We start from the raw sequence: 24,622 nt of genomic DNA, 5'->3' as shown, positions 1-24,622 counted from the left end.
TGTGACAATAAAACTTTATGTAAAATAACAGGTGCTGGCCCTAGCCAGTTTGGCTCAGTGATTAGAGCATAGGCCCCTGTACCGAAGAGTCAAGGGTTTGATTCCCAGGCAAGGGCACGTACCAAGGTTGCAGGTTTGATCCCCAGCCCAGGTCAGGATGCTTGCCAGAGGCAACCAATAGATGTGAGAGATCTCACACCCATGTTTCTCTCCCCCACTTCTCCCCTTCCCCTCTTCCACTCTCTCTAAAAATCAATGGAAAAGATATACTCAGGTGAGGATAAACAAAAAATAAAAATAACAGGTGATAGGCTAGGTCAGGTGTAGTTACTAAGGACACCTGTTAAGGAGTATTGTTAGAGCTAAACTTTAAATAGCAATATGAGCTCATGGTCTTTAAAACTTATCAACTCTGCCCGGCCGGGTGTGGCTCAGCTGTTGAGCCATCCAGGAGATGGAAGTTCAATTCTTAGGGCACACGGCTGGGTTGTGGGCTCGATCCCCAGCAGGGGGCGTGCAGGAGGCAGCTGATCAATGACTCTCTCATCATTGATATTTCTGCTGTCTCTCCCTCTCCCTTCCTCTCTCTGAAATCAATAAAATTTTTTTTTAAAAAATCAATAAAAACATACTTAGAGGAAAAAAAAATTGTGTGCAATAATTGGAGAGGACTTCCCAGTGTTGAAAATACAGTCAGCAGTACTCTTTCCCACCCCAAGGAATGAGGGCTCTTTGGAACATAGGTGTTTCTGGCCAAAAGAAGGTACAATATGGGCTGGAATATCTTATTGCCAGCAAACAAGGATGCTTCTTCAAGTTCTGGGGGGTGTTGAAGGCACACAGTAGCCCAGCCGAAGGTATCCCTCATCAATAATAATTACAGGTAATTAAAATGACTAGAGCCATGGCCGGGTGGCTCAGTTGGTTGGAGCATCATCTGGTACACCAAAAAGCTGCAGGTTTCAATTCCTGGTCAGAGCACATACCTAGGTTTGGGGTTCAATCCCTAGTCAGGATGCGTACAGTAGGCAACCGATCAATGTTTCTCTCTTATATCAATGTTACTCTCTCTCCCTTCCTCTCTCTAAAAATCAATAAAAACGTATCCTCCCTCAGGTGAGGATTAAAAAAAAAAAAGATTCAAGTCTAAATGCCATGAATCAATAATTATCCTCAAAAAGCAGGAATCAGGATTTTCATTCTTAATTAGTCAGTAGTACTATATCCACACCTGATTTTATTTGGATGAACCATTTTTCAGCATCCCCACATAAAAAGGCTGATATCCCCTTAACCAAATGATATCTATTCAGGGTAAAAAGGCTGATATCCCCTTAACCAAATGATATCTATTCAGGGTGATCCCAACTATATAAAAAGATTCTACTCTTTGTAAAACCCAAACATGAAAAAAAGACAAATACACCAGTTGTTAATGCATAGTAGGACGATAGATGATATCCATTTTTTCCTATATTTTTCTGGCATTTGCAAGTTCTCACCTTTCTTTTTCTTTTTTTCTTTTTTTAAAATGGGACAAGAGAGCCCACTTTTTTTTTTTTTTAATATATCTTTATTGACTTCAGAGAGAGGAGAGGAGAGAGAGAGAGAGAAACATCAATGATGAGAGAGTCATTGATCGGCTGCAGCCCACAACCCGGGCATGTGCCCTGACCGGGAATCGAACCCCATCACCTGGATCCTAGGCCGATGCTCAACCGCTGAGCCACGCCCGGCTGGGCTCACCTTTATTTTTCATATACGTATTGTATGAGGTGAGGCTGCAAGGCATTGAGCTAGGAGGGGTGTAGGACCCATAGGGACCTGGCCCAGACTCCAGCCCTGTATATCTGTTATGTCTTGAAAGCACAGAGCACCCCACACACAGTGCAGCAGCAGTCACCCCCTTTCCCGGCTCAGTTTGCCCCCTCTGTACAAGGAGGGTCCCCTCGACTGGGCAGGCAGACCACCCAGGGCTGAGGGCTGGGGTCCTGGATCCCAGGTCTGGGGTATGGACTCTGGGGTCCAAGCTCTGGGGTTGGGTCTGGATTTGGGATTTGGGGATCTTAATCAGAGATCAGGATCTGGGGTCCAGGGACTGGGTTCAGTGTCTGGAATTGGGGTCTGATATTTGAGGTCTGGAGTCTGGGGTCCGGAGTTTGGGATCTGGAGCAAGTGGGCTGAGGTCGGACGTCTAGTATATAGGATCTGAGTTGTGGGGAATGGGGTTCAGTTTAGGATCCGAGGTCTGAGGTCTAGGACCTGGGTTCCAGGAATTGGGACCGGGGGCTGGAGTCCGAGGTCGAGGGTCGAAGTAATGGGATCTAGAAAACGGGGCCAGGGTCTGAGGTGAAAAATGTATAGATCCGGGGTGCGGGTCTGAAGTAGGAGATCTAGTGTGTGGGGTCCCAGGTCTGAGGTCTGGGATCCAGGGTCTGCGGTACCGAGCCTGGGCCGGCCCCGCCTTGCTCCCCCGTCCCTGCCTCCCTCCCTCCGTCTCCTCTCTCCCTCCACCCCCTCGTCGGCTGGTCCCCTCCGCTCCCCTCCCCCCCCGCGCCGCCCCCTCCCTCCCCGCCCCCTCCCCCCCGCTCCCCGCCCCCTCCCTCCCCGCCCCCTCCCCCCCGCTCCCCGCCCCCTCCCTCCCCGCCCCCTCCCCCCCGCTCCCCGCCCCGCCCCGCCCCGCCCCGCCCCCGCCCCCTCCCTCCCTGCACCGCCCTGCCAGACAGGCCCGCCCCGCCCGCCCCGCGGCGCCGCACCGACAAGATGGCGGCGGGTGGGAGCGGCGGCCGCGCGTCGTGCCCGCCGGGTGTCGGTGCGGGCGCGGGGGGCGGCCCGGGTCCCAGCGCCAACGCCGCCCCCGCCCCCGGCAACGCGGCCGCCGCCGCCGCCGCCGCCTCGGTCCCCGCTGCTCCCGGGGCGTCCCCTCCGGGCTCGGGGCCGGGCGCGCAGGCCGCGGCGGGCGGGGAGCGGGCGGCCGAGGAGCCGGGGGCGGCGGCGCTGCTGCGCGAGCCCGTGTACAACTGGCAGGCCACCAAGCCCACGGTGCAGGAGCGCTTCGCCTTCCTCTTCAACAACGAGGTGCTGTGCGACGTGCACTTCCTGGTGGGCAAGGGGCTCGGCGCGCAGCGCATCCCGGCGCACAGGTGGGCCGCGCCGCTCCGGGACCCCGACCCCGGGACCCCGGACCCCTCATCCCAGGACCCGTCATCCCGGGGCCCGTCATTCCTGGGGCCCCACCATCCCCGTATCCGCCACCCTGGAGACCTGCCATTGCCATCTCCACGACCCCGAGACGGCCCATCCCCAGACCCTGCCATCCCAGGATCCGCCATCCCCAGGATCCGCCAGGACCCTCCCAGGAGCCCCCAGCCACCTTCTCTAGGCCCCATCAATCCTGGACCCTGTGATCCTGCCAGGCCCCCATCCACTCCGCTTCCCCCAGCCCCAGGATCCCCGTCCCTCCACGTCCATCAGAGATCCCCCCCACCCTGCCACCCTGGCCATGATTTCCGGGCCCTGCGATCCCCACCAGCTCCCTCCACCCCTGGACCCTGCCTTCCAGCTCCAGTGACCTCCTCCACCCAGTGCTCCATCCTCTCCCAGCTATGACCCCCCTAACTCCACCAGACTCCTGAACCACATAGCCCCTCCCAGTGACCCCCAGCTCTGATCCCTCAGCCTCCTGACCCTCCTTTAGCCCCCTAGTCCCTGACCCCTTCCAGCCCCCTGACCCCAGTCCTTGAACTTACCCAGCCCATTCACCCCCCAGTCCTCCTCTCTGGAAAAGGGGCATTGTTGGTCCAGACCCCATCGCTCTGCCAGTTTCCAGGGTGCAGCCCCCAAACTCCTGGGCTGGGTGGACTGATGTATCACACTGTTCTGCCCACTCCTGGTCCCTCTGACCCTGCTCCCCATTACACCCCAGGGACCTCAGAGGGGAAGGCTCACTGGAAGGTCTCCACAGGGTGGGGGTGGGGTGGGCTGGGTGGGGGGTTAGGGGCTTTTTTACCTCTCCTCTGGCAGTGTCTCCCAACCTGCTGTTAGGGTCCTCCCACTTCTCTGACATGTGACATTTAATCTGTGCCTTCGAGAGTCTTTCTGGCTTTTCCTTGTTTATTTATGTATAATCGGGTCTGGATTCCTGTCCTCCAAAGGTTCTAGGCCTGTGGTTGGTTCCCTAAGACCTCCCCTGGCTCCTCCCATCACCCATGTGGGCTGCCCCTCTAAGCTTGAAGGAGGTGCTGGGCGGTTGCAGGGGTTGGTTTGCCATCTGTGAGTCCCTCCCAGAGCTGTGGCCTTCCTCATACCCCTTTTGTTCCTAAATACTGCTCAGTCCAGTCCAGGCTCTCCTGTCCACCTGACCCCTGACTGGAGCCCTCTGGGGATGGGCAGGTCAATACAGCTGGAAGCCCTACCCTGTGAGGGAGCCTCAGGGTTTTTGCTGTGGGGACTGGTGGGGTCCCCTACCCTGGGTGTCAGCTGACCTTGGGACAGGTACTCAAGTGTGCTTGAAGGTCCATTGGCTGGTGGCAAAATGGGGACAAGAAAGGTGGGCACGAGGACCCCTGGAGAGAAGCAGGAGAGGGGCCTGCCCCCACCAGGTGGCTGGTGGCCCTGGAGCCTGGACTCTGATGGGAGATGGAAGATAACTAAAGGACAGGCATGACATTTAGTGAGAATTTCTGAGAGCAGGAGGGAGGTACAGGGCCTTGGAGGTGATTACAGGGCTGACCTGCTCCAGAATGGACACCCCTGAGTGAGTGGTGCTGAGCAGGGCAGGCTGAAGGGAGGCAAATGCAGGACTCTTGACTCAGGGATATGAGGCCTGGAGACCAGAGGAGCTGGGCAAGTGGGATACAAAGTAAGGCCTAAGCAGACGGAGAGGGGCTGTGGGCAGCAGTGACTGCGTCTGCTTTGAAGGGTAGAATGGGTCACATAGACAATAGGCTTCGTGGTGGGGACAGCAGAAATGGGACACAAAGGGTTCATCTTCTCTTTGGGGAGAGGCACATTCTTGTGATGTCCTGAGAAGGTGGCTTGGCAATTGAGGGAGATTGGGGTACCATGGTGGGGTTCCCTAGACTCCTGTCTTGAGCATTCCGTCCCAGGGGAAGACAGGCATGGAGGAACACATTGTGTTGGAGGGACTGAGACACCCCAGAGAGATGGCCAGAAGCTATGGGACCAGAGGGTTGTGCCTTTGGGGTCTGTGATTTGCAGGGGTACATAATGTTGGGAGTGGATGGGTCAGTGTGTGGACAGAGCAGGAGGGGTGCTTAGAAATGGCAGCAAAGAGCCACCTTGAAAGTGGGTTCTGGGATGCAGGCTCTTCTGGGTATGGGGGTGTATGCCTGCATCCCAATGTTCACCATCGGATTTGCCCACCCCATGGACCTGCAACTTTCTCGTGCCAGTAGCCTCACAAGTCCCATGTCACCCAGTGGCTCTCTGCCTGGCTTCCCTGGCATACATTGCCAGTCCTTCAGTCATTGTTCATCCCCCTGGGACCCGAGAGCTCCCTGGCCCTGTGTACTTGAAGTCTGGAGGGTGTCCAGGCCAGGTTGATGGCACTTTTCTTGTCCTATTGCCCCGGCATTGGTGCCCTACTCTGTGGATCCCCCAACAGAAGGTTCTAGTTCTTTTTCTTTTCAGCCTTCAGGTAAATTCATACAAATTGTAATTTTATACAAATTGTTAAAATTTTACCTGCAGTGGTCAAGTGGATGACTGCCCAGTGAGTGACCCTGGTGTGCTGTGCCTCAGTTTCCCCACCTGTGAACTGGGACCAACCACTCAGGTGCCTCCATCCTGGGGCTGCTGGGAGGATTGACTCTTTGACCCAACCATGTGCTTATCACAGTGGCCCAGGGCTCCTCTAAAGGATCGGCGACCTTAGATGAAGGCAGGGACATAACCCTATGCAGAGTTAACATCCTGGAGGGCACACTGATGGAGAGCGACCATTGAACACATGTGAGTCAGTGGGGGAGAAGAGTGCTCTGGAGAGCGCCTGTTCATTTGTGGGACACCTTTCAGCTGGACCTTGTTCCCACCCCTCCTGAGGTAGCTGGATTTGGGAATTTGATGTAAAGAATTGAGTGGAACCCTGGCCAGTGTGGCTCGGTTGGTTGGGCATCATCATGTGTACCAAAAGGTTGCTGGTTCTATTCCTGGTCAGGGCACATCCCCAGGTTGCGGACTCGATCCCTGGTAGGGGCCATGCAGGAGGCAGCTGATGGATCTTTCTCTCTCTCTCTCTCTCTCTCTCCCTCCCTCCCTCCCTCTTCCTTCCTCTCTCTCTAAAAATCAATAAAAAGTCTTAAAAAAAAAAAAGAATTGAATGGAAAGTGAACCCTTCCTGAGCCAGGTGGTCAAGGGTCAATCTCAAGGTAATGTCTGGCGCGCGCGCGCACGCGTGTGTGTGTGACCCTGATGGGAAGTGACGAGAAGGGCACCTCACCTGGGTATGCTTTCCCCCAAAACTATAACCCTGGTATAGTGAGCTCAGTGGTGCACCCCCTAAAAGATATGTTCACATCCTAATCCCTAGAACCTGTTATTGGGACCTTATTTCGAAAAAGGGACTTTGCAGATGTGATTCAGTTAAGCTTCTCAAGATGAACTCATTATCTGTGTGTGCCCTAAACTCAACCAGTGTCCTTATGAGACACTTGCAGAGGAGAGACGGAGCAGATGGCCATGTGATGGCAGAGGCAGAGGCTAGGGTGAGGCAGCCACAGGCCCAGGGACACTGGAGCCCCCAGAAGCTGGGAGAGGCATGAGGGGAACCTCCCCTGGGCCTCTAGTGGGAGCATGGCCCTGTCACACCTTGAGTTTGGAAGTCTAGCCTCCAGGACTGAGAGAGTAAGTTCCAGTTTGCAGCACTTTGGATAGCAGCCCCAGGAAACCAGTCTATCCAGTCCAATCAGGAGAAAACACAACAAACCCAGCCTGGGGATCTCCTGTAGGACACAAATAGTGCTCCTCCAGGCTGCCCAGGGCATGAATACCAGGGAGAGGTGGAGAAACTCACAGCCTGGGCAGCCTAAGGGGACAGATACATGCCACATGGATCCTGGATGGGGTCCTGGGGCAGAAAGAGAATGTTAGTGCTAGAACTGATGACTTAGGAACAAGGCCTGAGGTACTTTAAAAAGTAGTAAGGGATGGACAAATTTTAAGGTGTGATCTGGACTCACCAGCTCCCAGGGCCCATCTGGGGCTCAGAGCAGCCCTTGAACTCTGGGTACAGGGTGAAGTGGGGTCTGGGATCCTGGAACAGAGGTTGGCATCTGTAACAGTGTAAGGAGTTGGCCTTGGCCCTGGATAAGCTCCTGTCCTGTCTCCTGTTCTGCTTAGCTTTGCAGCCCCTACCCCATCACCTCCTGCTGTTCTTTTTCTCATAGCTCTTTTTCCTTCTAAGTTTCCAAAGCCTGAAGTTTAAACTGCGTTGTCCTTGGCTTGCTGTGAGCAAGGCTTTGCCTGTATTCTTCCGTCCTGCATTCCAAGTGCCCAGGAGAATGCTTGGCATACAGTAGGTGCTCAATAAATACACGTCGGCCCTACCTGCCAGAATCAAATGTGTACATTCTCTCTCAGGGCTTGCTCTGAGGAAATAGCAAATGTCTTCAGGGTAGCACATTTGTGGACATACTAATCCGGTAGTTCCACAAAATTAACCTCAGATATCTTCACTCTCATGGAAAATTTAGCCACACTGAGGAGTCTAGAATATGGAACAGTCTGTGTCTGGGGTTTCTTTTGTGGCATTGATCTGTTTCTATGTTCTTAGTCCAGTGACACCTTTTTTTTTCTTTCTTTTTTTTTAAAAAATAGCTTATTGATTTTTAGAGAGAGAGGAAGGGGAAGAGAGAGAAACATTGATGTGAGAGTGCAACATTGAATGGCTGCCCGCAACCTGGGCATGTGCCCCTGACTGGAGATTGAACCAGCAACCTTCTGGTGCACAGGTTGACACCTAACCAACTGAACCACACCAGCTAGGGCCAGTGACTTTTTTTTAATCCTCACTTGAGGATATTTTTTTACATTGCTTTTCAGAGAGAGGAGAAGGAGGTGGGGAGAGAGAGAGACATTGATGTGAGAGAGACACACTGATTGGCTGCCTCCCACATGCGCCCCAACCGGGGCTGAGGATCCAGCCTGCGACCAAGGTATGTGCCCTTGGTCGGGATCCAGCCTGGGAACCCTAAAATCTGCAGGCTGATGCTCTAACCACTGATCCAAACCGGCTAGGGCCAGTGACACCTTTTTTGATGATAGTGGCTCTATGGTGTGTTTTGAGAATTGCTGGGGAAGTTCTTCCCAACTTTATTCTGTGTCAGGAGTTTTTCAGCTGGTCTAATACCTTGACTCTTCCAGAAGCAATCACCCATCTGTCCATCCCTCCAGCCAACAACCATTGAAGCATGATGCTTACAGAAAAACATCTCCCTGCAGAATGCACATTCTAGCACAGCAGCAACAAATGTATGTAAAGAGCCAGATAGTAAATATTTTCAGTGGCCCACAGTTGGGTTTCCATCCCAACTGCTTAATTCTGCCTTCACAACACAAAAACAGTAACATATAAATGAATGAGCATGGCTGTGTTCCAATAAAACTTTATTTACAAAAGCAAGTTGTGGGCCTGAGTCCAAGGGCTGAGTTTGTTGGCTCCTGGTCTAGTTGTTCCTTAATGATCTTAAGAATCAATTGGTCAAATGTTAAAACAATTTAGTGGGGAATTGGTCTTCCCAGAGACACACTGGGTTGGGGAGAACAAATAGTTAAAATATGAAGTATATCTGGGGATATGATATCTTTCTCCATTTATTCAGGGCATTTTTTGGTATCCTTATAAAAGTTTTGTAGTTTTCATCATTGTATAGCTCTTGCCCATTTATTGCTGAGTTTTTGCTTAGGTGTTTTGTTTTTATTTCTCTGTTATGAATAATTTTTTCTCCATTATATTTTTCTAGCTGATTATTGCTGGGAAGCTATAGATTTGGGGGCATATTTATTGGTATGTGATTTGAACAATTTCTAGTGTTCTTAATTGTTCAGCAGACTCTGGCCTGGCCCTGTGAAGTAGACTTTTCTAAATCTATGCTCTCTAGTACTAGTCACAGGTGGGTGACTCCTGAGCACTTGAAATGTGGCCATCACAATCAAGGAATCCAACCTTTTATTTACTTTAATTTTAATTTGGACTTCAATAGCCCTGTGTGGTCAGTAGCAAACATATTCATAGTGCAGGCTTAGAATTTTAAATTAGAGAATCATTCTTATGGGCAAATAGTTTCTCATATTTCTGCGTGTCTTTTTTTGTTGTTGTTAACCCTTACCCAAGGGTATTTTTTCCATTGCTTTTCAGAGAGAGTGGAAGGGGGAGAGAGAGAGAGAAACATCAATGTGAGAGAGACACATCAATTGGTTGCCTTCCTCATGTGCCCCGACTGGGGTGGAGGATTGAACTTGTAACCCAGGTACGTGCCCTTGACCAGAAATTGAACTCGAGACCCTTTGGTCCATGGGCCAGTGCTCTAACCATTGAGCAAAACCAGCTAGGGCTTCCATTGATTTTTAGAGTGAGGGGAAGGGAGGGAGGGGGAGAGAGAGAAAGAAAGAAACATTGATGTAAGAGACACATCTACTGGTTGCCTCCTGCATGTGCCCTGACCGGGGCAGAAGATTGAACCTGCAACCCAGGTACATGCCCTTGACCGGGAATTGAACCCAAGACCCTTCAGCTTGTGCGCCAATGCTCTAACCACTGAGCTAATCAGCCAGGGCTATTTCTGCCTCTTATATTTTTCCGTTCTTACTGCATTTCTGACCCCCAGGGCATTGCTCAATCACAGGGGTGACAGCAAGCAGTTTCAATGCTTTTACAGTTACATGTGAGCCTCGAGATTGGTTTCCCACAAATTCTCATTAACAAGGTATGGAAACTTCTTTCTATTCCTTGTTTACTCAGCTTTCAGGAATTGTGGGTGTGGGATATTATAAAGCGCTTTTCTGTATTTGGGCTTATTTGATCTGATGACTGTATAGAAAGTTTATATGGTTGTCAGCTATCACAGCCCAGTTTTAGAGCACCCATCACCCCAAAAGATCGCCACTTCCATCCCAAACCCCAGGCAACTGCTGATCTATCTGCTTTCTGTTTCTCTAGTTTTGCTATTGTAGTGTATGTTCTTGAGATTCATTCATGCTGTTGTGTGTCTCAGTAATTCATTTCTTTTTCTTGCTAAAGAATTACTGCTGAATGCCACTGTATGGATGGACCATGGTTTGTCTATTCACCAGTGATGGGCATGTGAGCTATTTCCAGTGTTTCGCTGTTAGGAACAACACTGCCATGAATATGCATGCACAGATCTACGTGGAGAAACAGTTCCTTTTCTTTTGGGCAAATGCCCAGGGGTGGAAAGGATGCATCATGGGCTAACTCTTACCTTTGACATTGTAAGAAACCGCCTTCCCAAGTAGCTACACCATCTCCCAGTCTCCGCAGTGCTGAGGGCTCCTTGGTGCCTTGGGGCTCATGGATGAGTTGGAAATGTTCCCCTGTCTAGTTTCCAGAGCAGCATGTGTGGGGTGGTGGTATTTCTAAAATCCTTGCTAGAGCCCAGCCGGGCATGGCTCAGCGGTTGAGCATTGATCTAGGATCCAGGAGATCGGGGTTCGATTCCTGGTCAGGGCACGTGCCTGGGTTGTGGGCTGCAGCCGATCAATGACTCTCTCATCATTGATGTTTCTATCTCTCTCTCTTCCTCTCCCTTCCTCTCTCTGAAATCAATAAAAATATATTTTAAAAATAATAATAATAAAATAAAATCCTTGCTAGAACCCCTTTCGGGCCATCTGGGCTGGGCTTCTCTCTTTTTAAAAAAAATTTTTTAAAATGTGTCTTTATTGATTTCAGAGAGAGGAAGGGAGAGGGAGGGAGAGAGAGATAGAAACATCAACGATGAGAGACATAGATCAGCTGCCTCCCACACACCCCCTACTGGGGATCAAGCCCACAGCCCTGGCATGTGCCCTGCCCGGGAATTGGAACTGAGATCTCCTGGGTCATAGGTTGATGCTCAACCACTGAGCCATGCTTGGCTGGGCTTCTCTTTGATGGAACATTTTCTCTTTCTTCATGAGTCAGTTTGGCAGTTTGTGTCTTTACAGGAAATAGTTGTCTTAATTTGTTGCCATGAAGTTGTTTTGAAATTCTTTTATCTTCTTTTGGTCTACAGTGATGGTCCCTTTTTTGTTCCTGATTTTGATAACTTGTGTCACACTTTTCTTTCTTGGTCAGTCTAACAAAAGTTTTAGCAATTGATTTCTTTTCAAAGAACAATTTTGGTTTTCTTTATTTTCCCATTCCTAATTTCTTTAATTCCTGCTTCTACTTTTATTGTTTCCTTCTGTCTTTGGGTTTTGGTTTGCTCATCATTTTCTAGATTCTCAAGGTGGAAGCTTACCTTGTTGAGGTCTTTATTTAGTAAATATGTGATATTTACCCCGAGCACTGTGTTAACTGCATCCCTCACCTTTGGATGCGTCATGTCTTTATTTTACAATGTCCCTTGTGTTCCTTTCTGGGTTACTTGGAAATGTGTCATTCCATTTCCAAGCATTTGGGGATATTTTAGATTTCTCTCCATTGTTGATTTATACTTTTTAAAAATATATTTCTATTGATTTCAGAGAGAGGGGGAGAGAGAGATAGAGACATCAATGATGAGAGAGTCATTGATCGGCTGCCTCCTGCACGGCCCCTGCTAGGGATTGAGTCCACATCCTGGGCATGTGCCCTGACTGGGAATTGAACTGTGATCTCCTGGATCATAGGTTGATGCTCAACCTCTGAGCCATGCCGGCCAGTCTGATTTATAATTCAGTCCCTCTGTGTCTGGAGAACATACTCTGCCTGGTTGCAGTACTTTTAAGTGTATTTGGGTGCTCTCGTGTATAGTCTGTCCTGCACAGTGTCCCATGTGCACCTAAAAGAACGTGACTGTTCTGTTATCGGGTTGAGGGTTCCATAAAGGTCACTTTGGTTCAGTCAGTGAATGCTGTAGTTCAGTTCTTCTATATCCTTGCTGATTTTCTGGCTATCAGTTGTTGAGAGTGAAGTGTGCAAACCTCCAATCATAATTGTTGAATTCTCTCTTTCTCCTTTGAGCACTGTTTCTGCTTTGTGTATTTTGGGACTCTGTTGCTAGATTTGTACATTTATAATTGTTACCTGTTCCTGGTGGGCTGCCCCTCTGTTCACATGAAACGTTCCTCGTCTTCATATCCATTTTATCTGACGTTAAGGCAGCCCCTCCAGTTCTCACAGTTTCGGTTTACAGGGCATGTCTTTTCCATCTTTCTATTTTCATCCTCTGTGTCTTTGGATGTTAAGCAGTGACATGTGTCCTCAGTGCATCATATCAGGAGGCCTGTGAAGTCGGTCTGTCCCATCTCTGGTGGTGTGAGCTAGAGACAGAGAGGGAGAGAACAGCCTTTGATCCAGTATCCCACCTGTTTAGTCTAAGGCAGGGTTTGACTGGGTGCTATGGGAGGGGCTCCCCAGGCACCAAACAGAGGCCAGGAGGTGCGATGTGGGGCTGGTTCTGTGGTTTCTGAGTGGGATGGCTGCTCAGAGCCTGGCATTTGTCACAGTGGAGACTCACAGTGATACAGGAGCCTTGCAGACCTGGTGCTCTGCAGTGAGCAAGCTCCCAGGCTATGGCTCCCAAGCTGTCTCTGCTTCCCTGGGGAGAGGCTGTTGTGGGGTGGGTCCTGGGGACCGAGGATGGACAGCACAGACTGGGTGGTACTGTCCTCAGTGTGGTCACTGTGGAGTCCTCCCACAACCCCTACCCTCTGGCCCCGGTGGACTGGATCAATAGGAGGGTTCACAGCTGGCTGAAGGGGAGGCTAGGAGCCCCTCACAGCTTGTCCTCACTCACTGGGTCTTTTTTGTTTTGTTTATCCTCACCTGAGGATATTTTTCCATTGCTTTTTAGAGAGAGTGGAAGGGAGAGAGGGAAGGAGGGAGAGAGAGATGTGAGAGGTACACATCGATTGGTTGCCTCCTGCACACGCCCCGACCAGGGCCAGGGATCAAACCTGCAACCCTTCAGTGTGCAGGCAGACGCTCTAACCACTGAGACACTGGCCAGGGCTCACTGGGCCTTCTTGCCCCTTGAGCAGGCAGGTAGGCCAGAGTGGGCGAGTCACTCGTGGCAGAATTTACAGGTCTCCCCATAGCCACTGCCTCCTAGGGCTCCTGCTATTCCCTTGACCTTGACATCCTGCCCCACACACTCAGCCCAGCTCAGATGTCCCTGCCAGTCCTTTCCTGACCCTCACTCCCCTTCACAGCCCTGCATTCTTCTCCTTTCTACTCCACTGTCAGGCTGTCTGTACCCTTGACCTGTTTCTGCCTTCCTCCAAGAAGGTGGGGCCCCAGTGCCCAAAGCCTGAGCACGGGGGAGGCATGTGTAGAGCAAGCAAGTGAGCAAGTAAGAGTGAGTGTGTGTGTGCAAAACTGAGTAGGTGGCCAAGTGAATGGATGGATGAACACAGGGAGCTGGCAGAAGGCATTAAGTCAACTGCCGTGGGGGACATGATTTCACTTCTGGCCTCATGTTGCTCCTGGCCCATCAAATGGCTCTCTTGCTTTACAATGCCTTCCTTCTGGAAGCATCTGCCATCAGGATGTTCTGGGCACAGTGTCTGTTGCGGGAGCCAGCTGGCAGAGGAGTAGCTGCTGCACCTCAGTGGGGAAGTCTCTGGTGGGGACATTTGCCTTACACATCCCCATCCCTCCTTTCTACAGCCCCAGGCTTGGGCGATGGTGTTAGGTGGGGCCACACAGAGGGTAATCAGGTCTTCTCTTCACTCCAGGTTTGTGCTGGCCGTGGGCAGTGCTGTCTTTGATGCCATGTTCAACGGGGGCATGGCTACTACGTCCACCGAGATTGAACTGCCCGACGTGGAGCCAGCTGCCTTCCTGGCACTACTCAAGTAAGACTTCCTGGTGCCTCTAGACTGAGGGGATGGAATGGATGGCCTGTTGGTTTAAAAACGTCAGAAAACAGGCAGGACTGAGGGAGAAAATAAAGATCCTGGTGACATTGTCTCCAAAGCCCTGGCTCCCTGGAATTTTCTAAAAACTTGCCTCCACAGTGAGGGGTGGCTCTGGAGGCCCCCACCCTGTTTTAATTTTTGTATTTTGAAATTGATATTTAATTCATATATCATATAGTTCACTTATCTGAAGTGTGCACTTCAGTGGTTTGTTTGTTTTTAGTAATTTACAGATGTGTGCAACCACCACCTGTATCTAGTTCCAGAACATTCCATCACCCCCCAAAAAAACCCATCCCCCATTACCAGTTACTCAGCACCTGGTAACCACGAACCCCTTTCTCTGTGGATTTGCCTGTTCTGGATGTTTCATATAAATGGAATCACACAGTCCTTGGCCTTTGTATCTGGCTTCTCTCACTGAGTGTCCTGTTTTCGAGGTCTATCCGCATTTTATGTAGCATATATATGAGGCCCTCATTTTGATACTTTGTAGTTGACCGAGTTAGAAAGTAGCATAAGGTAAAGATTTTAAATGCCACCTGTATTTTTCCCTTTTAAGTTTCAGAATTTTTTCTCAAACTTCTGCTTGGGCCTGGGGGTTGCTGTACAGGAAATGGAGCCAACTGGGACAAGAGGGGAGGAGAGGAGGAGCTTAGGGCAGCGTGGGCTTCAGCATGGAGGCCATGGTTGTCCTGCGGAGTGAGCTGGAGAACGTCCATTCTCCTTGCCCAGCTGGCTCCCAGGAACGCTGGGTGTGAATTGTCATGGGTAACTTTAAAGATGATCCCAAACAGTTAAAACATTTCTTTAAATGCAGAGTTTATTTATTCCCTCCTAATTATAAAAATGGCACAGGCTCAAACACAAAAATATTAATACCAAGAAGCATAATGAATGAAGGGGAGCTAACCTGCCCCCCACTTCAGCCAGCCAGGACACCATCTCAGCTGGTCCCTCCCTGCTTGTGTCCTGTGTGTATGATGTGGTCGCAGACCCCCTTCCACCCGATTGTGCCCTCATCCCCTTTTCTCGCTGGCGTCCACATTCATTGTTAGGTCTAATTTTATTCTAGTTGGTTCTGTCTGTGGATGCCCCATAACCCTTGACCCCATCTAATATTGATGAATCCTGTGGACCTTCCCCAGCACCTTCGCAGTCACAGTGGCACTCTTGAGGGAAAGCTCGTTTATCTCTATGTACCTTCTCAGACGACTCCCCCAGCCCGGAGCCAGATGGTGGATAATTCTCGGCTAGGTGGCCGGTGGGCTCTGTCTCCACTAGTCACCTGAGCCTCTGATTGCAGAAGTAGCCAGGACAGTTTGTGAACTATAGGCAGGGCTGTGTGCTGATAAAATTTGATTTACAAGAACAGGTGACAAAACCACAAGTCGATATCACGTCACACTCACTAGGATGGCTGTTATTAAAAAAAAGGGGGGGGGAATGATGAGTTGGCGAGGACGTGGAGAAATTGGGGCCCTTGTGTATAGTGGGGAGCAGGCTGTGGGATGTAAAATGGGGCAGCCTCTGTAGAAAATAGTTTGGATGTTCCTCAGATAATCAAACAGAAAGTCATCATATGACCCAGCAATTCCACTTCTGGATACTTACTGGAGGCACACCTGTGTCACAGCAGCAGGATCCACAACAGCCAAAAAGTGGAACAGCCCGTGTCCGTGGGCAGATGGTGGATAAACACGATGTGGTCCATCTACACAATGGAATATTGTTTAGCCTTGAAAAGGAAGGATGTCCTGGCACCTGCTGTGATGTGAATTTTGAGGACATTATGCTCAGTGAAATAAGCCAGACACAGAACGACAAATACTGTGATTACGCTCACATGAGATTCCTAGAGAAGTCAGATCCACAGAGACAGAAAGTGGTTGGTGGGAGCCAGGGGCTAGGGGAGGGGAGTTAGTGTTTAATGGGGACAGAGTGTCAGTTTGGGAAGATGAGAAAGTTTTGGAGATAGATGGTGGTGGCTGCATAACTGTGAATGTGCTTAATGCCACTGAGCTTTGCACTTAAAAATAGTTAAGGTGGTAAAGTTTACGTTGTGTAGATTTTACTATACATTTTAAAAATAAGAGATATCCATAAAAAAAATAAAAAAAACAGGTGACAGGCTGCAGCTTGCCAAACCCTGCCTTAGGGTTAAGTATCTCTGTCTTTCCATCTGTCTCTTTCTCTTGGTTTTGATAAATACTTCTCAGTTTCCCTCCTGAGAGGATTGTCACTATCACTGTTGGTGTGTGAGGGGCTCACTTATCCTGCACATATTTGGGCTTGTCCCCTCTGCACGGCTGACCCCAGGGTGGGGCCACTCTGTGGGAAGCCATCCTGGGCGCTGTGGGGTATTGAGCAGCCTCCCTGGCCTCGTAGGTTGCAGGGTCTCTCTACCCAATGGACCCCAGCTGCTAGGCTCTGTTTGGGCTCCATTCTGCACTCCCACCCGCCATGTACAGGTTTCTGATGTCTCCATGGCCTCACCATTTTTTTTTTGTCGACTCCAACTTCCAACCCACATTTAGAGTGGGGTCAGTGGCAGCTGGTCATAATGTCCATGAGTGTCTGATTTGTCCAGACCTCGTTGAGCTTTGCCATCAGGCCTGTCAGTGCAGGTCGGGTGTTTTGGAAATGGACACCTGTGGTGTCCTTCAATCCCTGGTGCCCCCCACATGGCAAAAGAGCAGGCCTGTGATATAGAAGTGTTCTCCATGTTGGAATGTGGGTGGTTTAGCTTCTCACTGGTTTTCACTGATAATGGCCTTTGCTAGGTCATGTCTGCAGGTTGGAGGGCAACAGATGCTGGTTCTGGAAGGTCCCTCAGGGCTGGGCCAGTGGGATAGAGACTGGTGTAGGGTCTTGTCGGGGGTCTGATGGCACCAGGGTCCCTAGGGTCCTGCCTCATGGCCACCCGCATCCCACCCCAGGTTTCTCTACTCGGATGAGGTTCAGATAGGGCCTGAGACGGTCATGACCACACTGTACACCGCCAAGAAGTACGCGGTGCCTGCACTGGAGGCCCACTGTGTGGAGTTTCTGAAGAAGAACCTGCGGGCGGACAACGCCTTCATGCTGCTGACGCAGGTGCGGGAGCCTGGCTGGGGCACAGGTAGATGGGTGGGGGGAGGATTTCTGAGTTTTTGATACCCTGGGAGAGTGCCCCCCCATCCCTCTGCCCTGGTGGCCCCCTGAGTTTTCTAGGTGAGTTTCTAGGTGGCCTTGGCAGTTTGTTGGCAGGCTGGGCTCCCACATTTGTTTGGTTGCAGATTTCCTGCAGTTTTGCCCTTTTTTCAGGGGCTCAGGTGTGGGATGAAAGGTGTTCATGTTTCTTTGAGAAGGTTCCTTTCGGGCTCTGTGTGGTCAGCTGGCTGTGGTTCAGCTGGTGGGGCTGTAGGGGACTAGGAGACCTGGACATAGGAGGGCATGAAGGGTACCCTCTCCATGGTGGGTCACAAACAAGTTAGATTTGCAAACCTGTTGCTGAGGTGGCACCTGGGACCTGACCAGCCACTCTCTGAGTCACTCTGAACTGTCAGAGCCAAAACTGTTGTGTGTGGGCAAGTCCCAGATATCTGCTGAGATATGTGGCCATGTGGAGTGTCTTCGCCAGGCCCCAGGCAGAGAACGGCAAGAGAAGGGTTAATTTCCTGGGCAGGTGTATCTTTTTCCCTCCCTGGCCCCGATGGAGCAATCTCGGATGGGCAGGGGCACAGCGCTTTTGTGTCCCCCAGTCTTTGGTGGTCCTCTCCCCCAGGGCTCCTGTCTGACCTGAGGGGGAATGGGGCCTACCTCCCTGGGGGTCAGCCCTGTCTGCTGCCCCTGCCTCTATCCCTGAACCACTAGGGGCCCAGCTTTAGAGGTGCCGGCGGAGCAGGGTCCTTCATTTGCTTGACTGTCCACACCAGGCAGTGGTTACTGCAAGTCTGTGAACTTGGAGAAAATCTCCTGGCCCCTGGGGCTTACATTGTGCAGGCACCCAGGCCCCAAGACTTGAAATTTGTGACAAGTTTTGAACCAGGGAATCTGTCTTGGGCCCTATGTCGGGGCTGGATGTTGATGCACTTCCCTTGTAGGCCCGGCTCTTTGACGAACCACAGCTTGCCAGCCTGTGCCTGGAGAACATCGACAAAAATACGGCCGATGCCATCACCGCAGAGGGTTTCACGGATATTGACTTGGGTATGCCTGTGGGGCACCTGGGGGAGGTCACCTGGGTTCCACTATCTTAAGGCGGGGTGGGCACACTCCTCCCGCAGAGGCCCAGGTAGTCCTTGTTTTCGGCTTTGCGGCTCCACTTTGCTGCCATCAGTGACAGGATGGTGAACGGGCATGGCCATGAGCTGGTGAAATCTCGTTCGCCAGCATAAACACAGGTTGTGCACGGTATGCCGACAACCCCTGGCTGACACCATGGTGTCCACGTTGATATGGCCCCCCTGTCCTCTGCAGACACACTGGTGGCTGTCCTGGAGAGGGACACGCTGGGCATCCGCGAGGTACGCCTCTTTAGTGCCGTTGTCCGCTGGTCTGAGGCTGAGTGTCAGCGTCAGCAGCTGCAGGTGACACCCGAGAACAAGCGGAAGGTCCTGGGCAAGGCACTGGCCCTCATCCGCTTCCCACTGATGACCATCGAGGAGTTTGCTGCAGGTAACAGTCGGGGACTGGGGGCTGCTCTGGAAGAGTGTGACCCCCAAGGACCCTATGTGTGACTCAGTTGCATGTCCCACCCAGTCTGGCACCAGCCATATGTTGGCCCAAGTGCCCCTCTGTGCTGATGACACTCTTCACGTTGATGGGAAGCTTGGACTGTGCACGAACATATAAACAGACAGACCCACAGGTGACATCCGGCCATCCCACATCTCAATGTTTCCTTCCCTCTGTGTCTTGTGTCCACACACGTGTATGAGTGTATCGGCCACTGAGGGTCCCTGTCTTGGGCTCATGTCCTGGGGGCTGGGCTCCAGCTTCAGTGTCCTTGACAAGCCTGTGAAGGGGTGGGAAATGGCCAGGGTCATGGTGACCCTGCTGTAGTGCCTGGGGTTTGTGGCCCTGACCATGCCTTCTACCCCATGTGTATGCCCACATCTTGGGGCCATTTGGGCAGCTGACTTGGAATCCCATCCCCTGGAACTGTGCCTCCCTGTCACGTCAATCTCATGGCTGGTGCCAGCCTCTGCCCTGGAGCCAAATAGGCCTGAAAGGTTCTGGATGGGGTCTGTGACAAAGCCCTGTGGCCAGTGCATATTGGCTGTCCTACACTGCGTCTGGTCCTGCCAGGCTCAGGGTTCTCTTAACAGCAGCAAACAAATAATTAAGTGTATTTCCCACACACTGGCTGGGAAGGAGGGCCTGTGTGTCCTCTGTGTTTGAGTTAGGCCTTCTGGCCCTGTCTGTGCAATGGGTGGGCCCCACAGGGCTTTGGCCCTTTGTCACTGTGTATTTTAGAGAATTCCCTGACTTATGTTCCACTGGAAAATACAAGAAAATAGAAGTTTGATTCCCCTGGCTCCATGTGGCATGGTTGAGGTCAGTTGTATTTTTCTTTCTGCATTTTCTATGCAGAGATTAAAAAAACAGTGGTCAACATTCTGCATTCAATTTTGTATCTTCCTTATTCACTGAACCCATAGAAGTGCCTTGTCCCCTGTTGTGAAGGTCTCTGTTGAAATGTTGGGCCGTGGGAGCTGTGGGCGATGCTGTGGCCAACCTTCTGCAGAAATGGGTTCCAAGTTAGTAAATAGGTCAGTCTTGTAAAGCTCAAGGCCTGAGTCCTGCCTTCTGTCCTGGAGGTGGAATAGTGATGACCAGGGCATGTGTAAGGCTCCCAGGCCCATTTCTGCCCCAGCCCCACCTGTCCTTGTTTGCATGTGGCCTCCACTATCACTGTCTGGATCTCCCCTCCCTGGCTCCCAGCCTGACTTAGGCAGGTCCCGTCATCTCCCTGTCTGTGTCAGCGCTACCTAGCCAGGATCTCCCACCTCTTCTAGCTGGGAATCACCCCTCAGTCACTGATGACTCTGAGTGTGGACAGACAGGGTGCCACCTGCTCTGTCAACTAGGGGTGGACCTGAGGGATGGTCCCTGGTGCAGGCAGGAATACCTGGGGCCATGAGGGGCCATTTTGCCCAATAAGCCAGCTAATCAGAGCGTCAACCCCATGTCTGCATTGGACCCCTCCCAAAGTGCCAGGGCAGAATTGTCCTATCTCAGGGCTGCCCAGACCCCTAACGTTTTACAGAAAATCCAACATCACTTCTGAGAGATGCTGTGGACTTGAGATGCCCACACATTCCAGTGTCTTCTGTTTCCTGGGGGTTCACCCCAGCCTTCCCTACCCTGCCCTTCCTCAGCCTCAAGCCAGACTCCACCCCAGCCTGACCTACTGCTCCCTGTGCCCGCAGGGCCTGCGCAGTCGGGCATCCTCATGGACCGAGAGGTTGTCAGCCTCTTCCTGCATTTCACCGTCAATCCCAAGCCCCGTGTGGACTTCATTGACCGGCCGCGCTGCTGCCTCCGTGGGAAGGAGTGTAGCATCAACCGCTTCCAGCAGGTGGAAAGTCGCTGGGGCTACAGTGGCACAAGCGACCGCATCAGGTGGGTGTGGGGATGAGTTGGGCACTGGGGATGGGGTGTTGTGTAAGGATGTTGGGGATGAGGAAGCTGGGTTGCCAGGAGTGAGGTACAGGCAGTGAGCACAGCTGCTGGGGGCCCTGGGAAGGGACTTCCTGCTGAGGAGTCAGCCCCATCACAGGAGGCCTCCAGACTCCAGCATGGGAGGTAGAAGCCCCTGCAGGGCCTCCAGACCCTAGCATGGGAGTGGAAGCCCCTGCAGGGCTTCTGTGCCCGTGTATTCTCACCTGGTTGCAGGGTCATCCCGCGTTTAGCACCTGTTTCTCTGTCCCTCAGGTTCTCGGTCAACAAGCGCATCTTTGTGGTTGGCTTTGGACTATATGGCTCCATCCATGGGCCCACAGATTACCAAGTGAACATCCAGGTACCCACCCACCCTGACCCCTGCCTCCAGATACAGGTCCCATCCCCAGGTCAGGCCCCACCCTAGATCGGGTCCCACCCAATTCTACCCCACTCCGGGCCCTGCCAAGGTCATGTCCCTCTAATGTCCTTGACTCTGCCTCTTGTCCCACCCCTACTCCTGCCCCTCCCATTGTGCCCCAACCTTCTCAGGACCCCTCTCAGATCCCCCATCTCTCCCCTACTAGGGTCTGTGGCATGTCACACCCTATATGGAGGGAATGTTCTGGAGTTGGAGGGGACTATGCCCCTAACCCCATGGATTTCCTATGGGTCATAGGCTGAACCCTGTGCTGCCAGGCCTAGGGTGGAGTCTAGCCCTCCCTTCTGCCACTGTGGGGTCCCATGGGTGGAGGCAGGGGGATGGAGGGCCCTGGTGAGTGGTGAGAGTCTGGCTCTTGCCTTTGCAGATCATCCACACAGACAGCAACACGGTGCTGGGACAGAATGACACAGGCTTCAGCTGCGACGGCTCCGCCAGCACTTTCCGAGTCATGTTCAAGGAGCCAGTGGAGGTGCTGCCCAACGTCAACTACACAGCCTGCGCCACGCTCAAGGTGTGCCTGACCCTGATCCTACCCCACACAGAACCTCAACCTTGATCCCAACCCTGACCCTGAAGTAAACTCCAATCACTGAACACTACACAGAAACCCAACTCTGATCCCTAAACTCTACCCTGATCCCTATCCGGGACCCCACCAAACATCTGTCTCTAGCTCTGATCCCTAAATACTATCCAGGACTCCAACCCTAACCTCTGACCGTGACTCTGATCCCTGAGCCCTTTTCGTTTTCTTTTGACTTCATCTGTCCTTTGTCTTTAATTTTTATTGATTTCAGAGCATGGAAGGGAGAGGGAAAGAGAGATAGGGCTGCCTCCTGGATCAAGCCCGCAACCTGGGCATGTGCCCTGACCTGGAATCAAACCACAATCTCCTGGATCATAGGTCGATGCTCAGACGCTGAGCCACGCCAGCCGGGCTGTCTTTAATTTTTGAAAGGCATAGAATTCTAGTTTGGTAGTACAGTAGTCCCCCCTTATCTGTTGTTTTAGTTACCCATGGTCCAAAAATATTAAATAGAAAATTCCAAAAATAACTCATTAATTTTAAATTGTGTGCTGTAATGAGTAGCATAAGGAAATCTCGCTGCCTGATTCTGTCCTATCCAGAACCCCAACCCTAACCCCCAAATCTGATCCCTGGATCCTGTCTAAGACCCTGACCCCAACATCTGACCCTTACTCTGATTCCCAAACTCTATCCAGGACCATAATTCTGCCCCCACATTGACCTTAATTTTGTTCCCTAAACCCTACCCTGGATCCTACCATGACCTTTTACACTGACCTCTACCTTGAAACCTGAATCTTATCCAGGACCTTGACCCCAACTCTGATCCCTGACCCCTCTCCAGGACCCTGACTTTAAACCCTGACTCACACTCCACCATTCATCTCCAGTGGTGGGGGCCATCTGTTGTAGGTTGGAGGGTCACCCTGAAGTTCCACAGCACAGATACTTCTGTATGGGGCTCTGATGTCCTCTGCCTAGTTGGCACCCCAGTCCTGGGGGGTGTGTGTTCTGATTGCACTATGGCCCCAACCCCACAGGGCCCGGACTCCCACTACGGCACCAAAGGCCTGCGCAAGGTGACCCACGAGTCGCCAACAACAGGGGCCAAGACATGCTTCACTTTTTGCTACGCGGCTGGGAACAACAATGGCACGTCTGTGGAGGATGGCCAGATCCCCGAGGTGATCTTCTACACCTAGGCGCCCAGGCCCGCACACAGTTGTGAGGACAGTAGCCGGAAGCCACCCGAGACAAGTGGACCGCCCCACGTCCCACACCAACCCCAGAAGGCTCCCCACACCATGTCTACCCCTGGCTATGTTTCTGGGCATCTCTGTGGTGGTGAGTGTGGCTGCCTGTTCAGAGGATCCAGGAGGTGGCCGGGCAGGTAGGGCTGTGAGACAATCCCTCAAGACTGGGGATGAGGGGAGGATCCCTGGGTGTGGGCATCCTGCCCATCATCCCTGCAGCTCAGGGCTGCCTGACCAGTAGCCTGACGGTATGATCACGTAGGCCGTCGTCATATTTGTGTAACTGCACATGGCAATGCATCTTGGATTTCCATTTACCTGGTAGGAGATGTTGTGTGGGGGTGCCTCTAGTGCGTTTGATTGGGGTCTTCTGTTCCTTTCATTCTGGTCTGTTCACTGGGGGCGCTCAGGCCACCCTGACCTCGGCCTCTAGGATGTAGGCCTGAGCCCTAGGGAATAGGAGGACTCATGGGAGGGCTTGCACTGCTCAAGGTCCTGTAGGGTTGGCTTTCCTGCCAGGCTCCTCCCAGCCCTGCAGCTGAAGGCACAGACCTCAGCCGGTCTGCCTGGGAGGGGCGATGCTGTGGGCCAGCCACAGTGGTCATGTCCCTGTTGACCCATAGGGTCCAGGGGGCACTGCCCACCTGTACATACTGTCTCCCCACCCCTCCCAACCCCTAAGTAAGCACTCTGCCCAGAGGCGCTGGAGGGTGCAGCCCCTCCCTTTATCCCCAGGTTCTCTCCATGTATTTCTGCCCGTGATTCCTTCTGGAAACTGTGTTCTCCCCGAAGCCATGAAAGGTGTGCCCTCCTCACACCACACCCCAAATGATTTTTTTAAATAAAGGAAAAGAAACACCTGCCTCGACCTGTGTGTTTCTTCCTGTCGGAGCCAGCAGGACCCTGGCAGCTCTGAGCCCTGGTGCTATCCTCTCTGTGGCTATTAACCTCACAGACCCACACATACATCTGGAATTGCTGCCCCCCAACACACTACCACCCTGGAGGCATCCACAGTACATGGGGGACTCTGGAGTGGGTTGGGGACTCTCCCTGTGACCTCTGTCCTCTACATGAAACCTCTGGGAGACCCTGAGGTGGGTGAGCAACATGGCCACCAGCAGGGGGGCTGAGCCCAGGTGGGGTACCTTGCAGCCTCCTGGCACTTTCCTGATGTCAGCAGGGACCCTGCAGCAATGAGCTGTGCAGGAACACCTGGGGCTGCACCTGACATGTGTCAGGCACCCAGAAATGCTCAGCTTTGCCCCCAGGCTGCACCTGTGCAGGGTCAGATAAACTGACCTGGGCAGCCTCAGCTAACCACCTGTCACTGTCAGCTGTCATGACAATGTCCAGCATCCAAATTAAAATTAGAGAGCATGAGAAAACTATAAAGAGAAAAACAGAGTATCAACAAGATGGCGGCGTAGGTAACAGCTGCACCCGCCCCCTCCTGCAACCACATCAAAATTACAACTAAAATACAGAACCACCATCACTCAGAGCCTCCTGAAATCTGGCTGAACAGAAGCCCCACAACTAGGGAGCTGAAGAAGCACCGAGAGCAGTAGGAGGAGCGCAGACGCGGGCGGATCGGGACTGAATTTCGGAGACGCGGCCGCGGGCCCACACCCGGTGCTGCGGTTGAAACCTGGAAGGGAATCC

At 52.1% G+C, this 24,622-nt stretch overlaps 1 protein-coding gene across 1 annotated transcript; it reads left to right on the top strand.

Annotated features, from left to right (window-relative positions):
- Positions 1-2,763: 2,763 nt before the first annotated feature.
- BTBD2 (BTB domain containing 2) lies at positions 2,764-23,820 on the top strand (the record flags this gene model as incomplete). Its single annotated transcript, XM_081136586.1, has 9 exons — positions 2,764-3,143; positions 13,900-14,019; positions 17,022-17,178; positions 18,168-18,273; positions 18,544-18,741; positions 20,499-20,691; positions 21,004-21,091; positions 21,540-21,686; positions 22,745-23,820. 9 exons carry the CDS (start codon positions 2,764-2,766, stop codon positions 22,904-22,906), a joined length of 1,551 nt encoding a protein of 516 aa, XP_080992712.1. The 3' UTR covers positions 22,907-23,820.
- Between the last annotated feature and the right edge of the window lie 802 nt (positions 23,821-24,622).

The sequence above is a fragment of the Miniopterus schreibersii genome, assembly GCF_964146895.1.
Source record: "Miniopterus schreibersii genome assembly, chromosome: 4".
In the NCBI taxonomy this organism is placed as follows: Eukaryota; Metazoa; Chordata; class Mammalia; order Chiroptera; family Miniopteridae; genus Miniopterus; species Miniopterus schreibersii.
Note: the sequence above shows the minus strand (reverse complement) of the source record. Positions and strands in the feature narration are given on the sequence as shown.